At 39.7% G+C, this 8,820-nt stretch overlaps 1 protein-coding gene across 5 annotated transcripts in view; it reads left to right on the forward strand.

Moving 5' to 3' along the window:
• The window catches only part of bmal1b (basic helix-loop-helix ARNT like 1b), a 29,566-nt gene extending 20,921 nt beyond the window's left edge, over positions 1-8,645 (forward strand). For all 5 annotated transcript variants that reach the window (XM_051899228.1, XM_051899223.1, XM_051899224.1 and 2 more), the window contains 8 exons: positions 597-843; positions 4,167-4,273; positions 4,358-4,508; positions 4,596-4,684; positions 4,979-5,075; positions 5,180-5,276; positions 7,699-7,792; positions 7,873-8,645. In XM_051899228.1, the coding sequence (XP_051755188.1) occupies positions 597-843; positions 4,167-4,273; positions 4,358-4,508; positions 4,596-4,684; positions 4,979-5,075; positions 5,180-5,276; positions 7,699-7,792; positions 7,873-8,033 (1,043 nt within the window). In that variant the 3' untranslated portion in view covers positions 8,034-8,645. The remainder of the gene's footprint in view (positions 1-596; positions 844-4,166; positions 4,274-4,357; positions 4,509-4,595; positions 4,685-4,978; positions 5,076-5,179; positions 5,277-7,698; positions 7,793-7,872) is intronic.
• The last annotated feature ends 175 nt before the right edge of the window (positions 8,646-8,820 follow it).

Genomic DNA, 8,820 nt, shown 5'->3' on the forward strand with positions numbered 1-8,820 from the left:
TTGTTCGATTAACATGACAGACAGCAGCAGGTTTATTAGGCTACTGTCACTTTAAGACATTAAGCACAGAACTAATATACTGTTACACAACATGCGTTTTCTCTCAACTATTTATGTTCCAAAACTGAACATAAATAACTTTAGTTAAACTGTCAAGATGGCCATTTTGACAATTTTGTGAGTATTTGACTGTATAAGTGCAATAAGCCATGAAAAAGAACTAAATTTGATACTCACACGCTGTTTGAGAGGCGGCTTTATGTGCGCTTTTAGTGCGAGCGTGAAACCTGCGGGAATGAGTAAAATTATGCGCAATACCTGCAACCCCCAGGACCTGGTTGTAACACCAACACTAACGAATGGGACGAGTGAGTGAGAAGGAGGCGGGTCGTGGGTGTGTGTAAAACTGTCAATTCGCCGTCAGAGAGAATAGAGAGCAAGAACACGCAGCTGGTATCGGTGTATTGATACTGCAGAAAAGGAGTATTGTAATCAATATTTCAGTAACGATACATATCGAAATATTTTTGACAACACTGCTTTGAATATTCAAAGACAATGATTCTTCATCATAACTTGCTTTGTTCTCCCTGCAGCGGATCGCAAGAGCTTCTGCACCATCCACAGCACTGGATATCTGAAGAGCTGGCCGCCCACTAAGATGGGCTTAGATGAAGACAATGAGCCTGATAACGAAGGCTGTAATCTCAGCTGCTTAGTGGCCATTGGCCGATTACATCCTCATATTGTCCCGCAACCTATGAATGGAGACATCCGGGTGAAGCCGACAGAGTATGTCTCGCGCCATGCCATTGATGGGAAGTTTGTCTTTGTGGACCAAAGGCAAGTGGGCTCTCAGACTCGAAATACAATTGCAGTTTAAAGGTGCGGTTGCATTTACCATTGCTCAGCAAAATTTTGCAAGCAAATCCACTCTGAAATTTTTATGGGAATCTCTGCAATGAAGAATTTTGCCTGATTGACTTCCAATGGCAAAAAAAATTCTAGATGCAAATGTCGCATCAGGTTAAAGTTGGGTCAACTTTGAAACTCAAATTCGCAGTGCCAACCAATAGCAAGCCTCTCAGTAGGGCAAGTGAGGGCAGAAATTCATAACTTAGAACAAAGCAAAACTGAAGATCCACAGTGGATGAGGCACTATACTTCAATATTTTAAAAAAAATCCATAAAGAGGCTGTTTGGAAAGCAGTTATTTAGGGTTGGTTCGTTTGCTTGCTGGCAGGAATGGCTTTGGATGGCCTACTTTCTTTCGCCTGCAAAATTTTGCAGAGCAACATGTGACCGCAACTTGCTTGAATGTGAGGTAGCTTGCTTAAATAAACTTAAACAATGCCAATGCACTACATGTGGCATGGCTTATATAATATGGTATACTTTTCCAGATAATAAATTACATTAGTGTAAGCAAACTATTAAGTAAAATTTATTATTGGTTGGGTGATGTTTGTTTTGTCTACTGATGGATAAACTGATTTAGGATCAGACGTTTGACCTTATGACCAGTCCTGATGATAGCGTGACAGCTTATTTGATTATGTGAGCACAATGCTGGTCAATATTCAAATATAGAAATGGATAAGTGGCCCAGCTGGAGGCCTGGCTAGAGGCCTCTGTGACAGGAACAGTTGCAAATGAATATTACACAGTTCTGACTATATAACTTGCAATTGTGACTATCTCTAGCAATTCTGACTTCATAACGCACAATTGCAACTTTATATAATGCAATTCTGACTTTATAACTAGCAATTGTGACTTTATATCTCGCAATTCTGACTTTATAACTTGCAGTTGTGACTATTTCTAGCAATTCTGACTATAACTCGCAATTGCAACGTTATATAATGCAATTCTGACTTCATAACACACAATTGCAACTTTATATCTCGCAATTCTGACTATAACTTGCAATTGCAACGTTATATAATGCAATTCTGACTTCATAACACACAATTGCAACTTTATATCTCGCAATTCTGAGAAAAAAATTGCAAGATGTAAATTTGCAATTGCAAGAAAAAAGTCAGAATTTTTACCTTTTTTATTTTTTATTCATTGGTGGAAACAAGCTTCTATACTTCTTCGACTACTGCACAGAACATCACACCTGTGCGTATTGCCCCCTAGTGTACTCTTCTGTCTCAACATTCACCTTGCACTGTTGTACACGCACCATCAGTGCGGTCACAAAATGTTAGATATTCATTATAGTGACATACAGTCTCACAAAAGTGAGTAACCCACTCACATTTCAGCAACCATTTTAGTATATCTTCTCAAGGGACAATACTATAGAAATGAAACTTGGATATATTTTAGAGTAGTCAATGTGCTGCTTGTATAGCAGTATAGATTTACTGTCCTCTGAAAATAACTTAACATACAGCCATTATTGTCAAAATAGCTGGCAACAATAGTGAGTACACCCTAAGTGATAACAGCTTAATGTCGTTTAACCATGCAAAGCCACATGTCCTATTCATCATGTTCATGTTTTTGTCTGCTTGACATGACCATACAAATGTGTGTATCTTGTATTAGAGCAGTTAAAATTTGGTCCTTTGAGTACAATTCTCTCATACTGACCAATGGATGTTCAACATGGCACCTCATGGCAAAGAACACACTGAGGATTTGAGAACTAGAATTGTTGCTCTCCACAAAGATGGCCTAGGCTATAAGAAGATCGGTAACACCATGAAACTGAGTTACAGCACAGTGGCCAGGGTCATAGAGAGAGGTTTTCCAAGATGGGTTCCACTCGGAACAGGCCAAAGAAGTTGAATCAAAGAAGTTGAGATCTTGTGCTGTGCACCAGGTGCAGAAGCTGGCTTCAAAAAACAGATGCATGAGTGCTGCCAGCATTGCTTTAGAGGTTGCAGAAGCGGAAGGTCAGTTTGCCAGTGCTCAGACCATACGCCGCACACTGCAACAAGTCGGTTTGCATGGCCGTTGTCCCAGAAGGAAGCCTCGTCTGAAGCTGGCTCACAAGAAAGCCCGCAAACAGTTTGCTGAAGACCTGTCCAAGAGCATGAATTACTGGAACCATGTCCTGTGGTCTGATGAGACTAAGATAAACTTGTTTGACTCAGATGGTGTCCAGCATGTGTGGCGACGCCCTGGTGAGAAGTACCAAGAAAATTGTGTCTTGCCTACAGTCAAGCATGGTGGTGGTAGCATCATGGTCTGGGGCTGCATGAGTGCTGCTGGGACTGGGGAACTGCACTTCATTGAGGGAAACATGGATTCCAGCATGTACTGTGACATTCTGAAGCAGAACATGATGCCGTCCCTTCAGAAACTGGGCCAAACGGCAGTTTTCCAGCATGATAACGACCCCAAACACACCGCCAAGATGACAACTGCCTTGCTGAGGAAGCTGAAGGTGAAGGTGATGGAGTGGCCAAGTATGTCTCCAGACCTGAACCATATTGAGCATCTGTGGGGCATCTTCAAGTGGAAGGTGGAGAAGCGCCATGTGTCTAACATCCAGCAGCTCCATGTTGTCATTATGGAGGAGTGGAAGAGGATCCCAGCAACAACCTGTGCAGCTCTGGTGAATTCCATGCCCAGGAGGATTAAGGCAGTGCTAGATAACAATGGTGCTCACACAAAATATTGACACTTTCGACACAGTTTTGACATGTTCACTTAGGGTGTACTCACTTTTGTTGCCAGTTATTTAGACAATAATGGCTGTATGTTGAGTTATTTTTAGAGGACAGTAAATCATCTGCACATTGTCTACTCTAAAGTATATCCAATTTTCATTTCTATAGATTTGTCCCTTGAGAACATATAATAAAATGGTGTGAAATGTGAGGGGTGTACTCACTTTTGTGAGATACTGTATGTGAGTGAAATGGCTTATTCAAAAAGAAAAAGAAAGTAGGTCAGGGACTTTGTTCCATCCAACGTTTGAGATGTGACCATTGCACTCAAAAATGGAGGCGGATCCGAGTGCGAGCTTGCGGTCGATTGTAAGAAAGAGGAGTAGTCTGATAGGCATCCAAAATGACTTTGATGCTGTCATTATCAACTGATCTACAGAACATCTACAAAACGTAGGCTTTATATTAAGTGATTTGAGCTGAATGAAGAAAGTACAGAAAATTGTGTGTAAAAGATTCCTCTTTTCATTTCAGGGCCACGGCCATTCTTGCTTATCTACCTCAAGAGCTGCTGGGCACGTCTTTCTATGAGTATTTCCATCAGGATGACATCGGACATCTTGCTGAATGCCATAGACAGGGTAACAATAGAGCGATGCTCGTACCTAAATGCAGCGTGACCAGACTCATGTCATGATCTCTGATCTGTATGTCTCTGTTTGCAGTACTGCAGATGAGAGAGAAGATCAACACTAACTGTTACAATTTCAAGATTAAAGATGGCTCTTTTATAACTTTAAGAAGTCGCTGGTTCAGTTTCATGAACCCTTGGACCAAAGAAGTAGAATACATTGTCTCAACTAATACAGTCGTCTCGTAAGTAAACTAAATCTGTACTAATAAAATATGTTCTCAGTGTTCTGATAGTTTGGTTTACTGACTTGAATGGCTGTGTGTTTTAAGGGGAAGTTCACTTGAGGGAGCAGAGCCTCACTATCCTCAGCTCACTGCCTCCCCCCAGAGTATGGACAGTGTCCTTACAGCCGGTGACGGTATGCTGATCTAATTTACTCTCCACATCCTAACACAACAAATAAATTAGTGACTGTTTAACCATGTCCTAACCTAGAGGTCAGGAACCTGTGGCTCTTTGACAAAAATCATGTGGCTATTTAAAGCTATATATATATATATATATATATATATATTATGAATATGATGAAATATGAGTTTGCTACTACCACAGTTTGCTAAGGGAGAATACTATGCTGGGAGGTTGCGTAGCATTTCGATTGTAACGGATATACGTAGGCAGTCGGTGTCTTTTGTCAAATGTTCTGCTGCAGGCTCAGGGAAGACTGTCCCTGGAATCCCTGGAGGCACAAGACCCGGAGCAGGAAAGATTGGACGCATGATCGCGGAGGAAGTGATGGAGATCCAAAGGTGATTGGATTAGTTTACATGGTTTTAATCCTAATAATCTGCACTTGTGTCACACTCATGATGATATTGCATCTGGTTTTATTTTTCTTTGATATGATTGACAGGATAAGAGGCTCATCCCCCTCTAGTTGTGGTTCAAGCCCCCTCAACATCACCAACAGCACACCCCCTCCTGATACATCATCCCCTGGGGGCAGGAAGGTAACGTTTGGGTTCACTTAAGGTTCAGTCTCTGACTAACACATATAGAGGTAGGGGTGTGCGATATTGACAAAAAAATTACATCTTGTCGATAACGGTAATTAGACAACATTTTGCAGTGTGTGTTTCTGTGCTGGTACCTTGACTGGTTTAAGCCTGTCATGGACAGCTGACTCCTAAAGCTTTTCGTATTCATCATATTCTATAAGGTAGCTTTTTGACAGAAACTTTAACATCAAGGGACGTTAAGGGATGCCACCTTAATAAGGGCAATGTTTTCTAACCTTATTAGATGTATACATCAACTTTTATGTCAGATTGTCAAATTCTTACATTTAGTCAATACATTAAATTAGAATAATATGAGACTATAGGCTGTCAATCAAATGAAATCAGTATCAACAAAATCAATTTTTGCACTGCAGAACTGCCACAGAAGCTGCATCTAAAGCAAATAAAATTTTCCTTGAGCTTTTGACATTGTACTATAAGAATATCCTGTAAGTTTCAGAACTGAAAACTCCCTTGTTAGTCCAATGTGCCTCGTTTTGAAATGTGTGTCTTTATTACATAATAGTGCGACAAAAGCCCGCCTCTGCAGAAGAAAATCATTGCAACTTTGGCCCCGCCCACCGTCGTGTTAGTGAGATGACGAGGAGATCAGGATCACTCACTGGGCTAAAAATAACATTAACTTTCAAAGGATCCTAATGCTAGGAATATGGTTATTTATTTTCAACAATGTGAATGTCTCAGTTAAGCTTTATTTATTTGTATTCGGTACATTTCACTGTGGATTCTTTGGTAAATCGGTTGCATTTCGGCACAGGCTTTGCAAACAGACTTTTACGATATGGACTCGACAGTAATGCAACAACATGTAAGTAACTGTGTTAATTCTAATGCCTGATCTGATATATAATGATTCATGTACAGTCAGATGTTCTTTGTCTGTGTGTCAGTAAATCAAACCAGTGACTTAGTAGGATGAAAATAATCTGTTATTTAAACTGTGATTAAATTAAATATATATATCAAAGAACGCTCCTTTTACAATCACTGGAGCTGTCAATCAAACAGCGCGAGTTTATCAGTGACTGAGTTCTGGACTCGTGCCAAAAATCACATTTTATTCAAAGAATCTCTTTTTAAATCATGTTTGCACTGTTAGTTATGATGAAAGCATTTGTCTAGAAATTGAGTTGCAATGACGAGATCACTGCTTTCATGCGCTCAACAACATGTCTGTGATCGGCTACACTGTTCATCACTGCAACCTTTCATGCCACAATCTAAATATAATGCTATAATCAGCACTTTTCATGATTAGTTACCCTTGAGAGTTGTAACAGTAAAAATGTGCTAAAAGCTTTCGAGAGAGTTCCACATGTGATACTTTGCTATTTTCATATACAAACATGTCAACCAATCACAGCAGTGGGCGTTTACACTGAAGTCTCACAGCAGACACGCCCCTTAAAACAGAGCGTTCAAATCAGGGTAGAAAAAATGCCTTATTAAACGCTACTTTAAATATTAATCTAAAACTGATTTATGTGGCAGCAAATCACTGGCTGCATCCAAAATCGCATATTTCCCTACTATATAGTACTAGTAGGTGATTCTGAAGTGTGCATAAGATGGATACTTTACTATCCCATGAGGCCACGAGAGAGGATTTGTGAATGGAGGTGAAGCGACACAACTGACTCCGTAGGTCATATGATAATGACAACATGGTGGATGTAGTACGTCAGGATTACATTCATACTACACACATTCATTCTATATAGGACAAACATTTTTTAGCACTCGTAAAGTTGTTACTTATTCAAAATAAGTACCTACTCAAGAGAGTGTGCGATTTCAGATGCAGCCAGTGTCTTTAGAAATGGATCACTGAATCGTTGATTTGTTCATTGCGTCATTCAGGAATGAAACACCACTGTTTTCCTCTGAGACGCACAATGGTTCCGTTGCTGCTTTGTTTGCGACTATTTCCATTGGTGAAATAGAACAAAAATAGACAATATTGTGTCTAAAATGTAACTTTCTGTTTATTGAACTGTTGTATAAAACCAATATCACATTTTCAATCATGCTGACATTCAGCGAAAACAGCACGCTTGTTCATCTAACACTGCTTCACTATTTCTTATTGAAATGTAAGACAAAAACTCAGGGGCAGGGACATTTTTGCCCCCATGTATTGAAATGTGTGGGCATGCTAGGTTACATCACGCGGTGAAAGCATGAACTCTCGAGGCATGTTTTGTTTTGCAAAGTGTGTGACATTCTCAATGTTAATACAACAATAACGAAATATTGTCGTAGATGATTCATATCGCACACCCCTAAGAGGTACAGAAAGTTAGTGTGATATTAATGCATCTCTTGATTTAATTTTTCCCTAACTGCTCAGATTTCAAATGGTGGAACTCCAGACATTCCCTCTGCAGGGATGATGTCAGGCCAGGACAGCATAGGATATCCTTACTCTAACAGCTCTATTTTAAGTAAGTTTTAAAGATGACTTGATCATCGATTTTTCAGTATTGCTTTTGAAAAGGTTCACAATATGGTGTCCGATCTGTAGGTGACAATTCACACATTGGTATCGGTGACATCATGGACGAGCCAGGCTCCAGCAGCCCCAGTAGTGATGAGGCTGCCATGGCGATCATCATGAGTCTGCTGGAGGCGGACGCAGGCCTGGGAGGTCCTGTGGACTTCAGTGACCTGCCCTGGCCTCTGTGAGAACCCATAATGTGTACAACCTGACATACTGTATCCATCTCGTTTGTGTTCGAACCAGCCAATGACTTTGACAAAAATCAATGTGTGGACAGTTTTTTTTTTTTTTCTTTTTGGTGACGTTACGTTTGTTTTTGTCACAATGCCTCAGGTAGCTCCGCCCATAGCAAAATCTCACTGGTCCACAACCCCATTCCACAGCTGTATATTCCAACGTGTCAAAGAAGTGATCTTGTCACTGTTTCACTTTCATTGAGGACAAAAAAAAAGACTTCTCGCACCTGGATGTGACGGCGTTAGATCGCTCAACATCCTACAACACGCCATTATCAGGGCAAGGATATTGTTTTAATCACAGAATGGAGCACACGTGTCAGTTCCACAAACTAAAACTAACAACCACAAATCCTGTTAGAGATGATTTCTATATGCATCTCTCAACATTTATTTTTCTGTGTTTCTGCATATTTACTTACTAAAAAAAAAATGTGTATCATAGATATGTGTATTATAACATGTACGAATTACTTTATCTGAATGTATATGATTTAAATGAACGAAAGGGCAGTGACTTTTTAAAATAAAAAGTATTATTTTTCTTTTTATAGAAAAGTATTTTGAGTACAGTCTTCATTTCATGTGAGAGTACACCATTCAGATGAAAAAATAGGCACCAAATATTTATTTTTGCTTCAAAATATTGAATTAGAAATGTTCTCTACATATAACTACAAAACCTTTGCATGTGTTTAGAGTAAAACTCATTTTTAGCATTTCCAAACCTGATTGT

This window comes from Ctenopharyngodon idella, chromosome 7, assembly GCF_019924925.1.
Source record: "Ctenopharyngodon idella isolate HZGC_01 chromosome 7, HZGC01, whole genome shotgun sequence".
Lineage (NCBI taxonomy): Eukaryota > Metazoa > Chordata > Actinopteri > Cypriniformes > Xenocyprididae > Ctenopharyngodon > Ctenopharyngodon idella.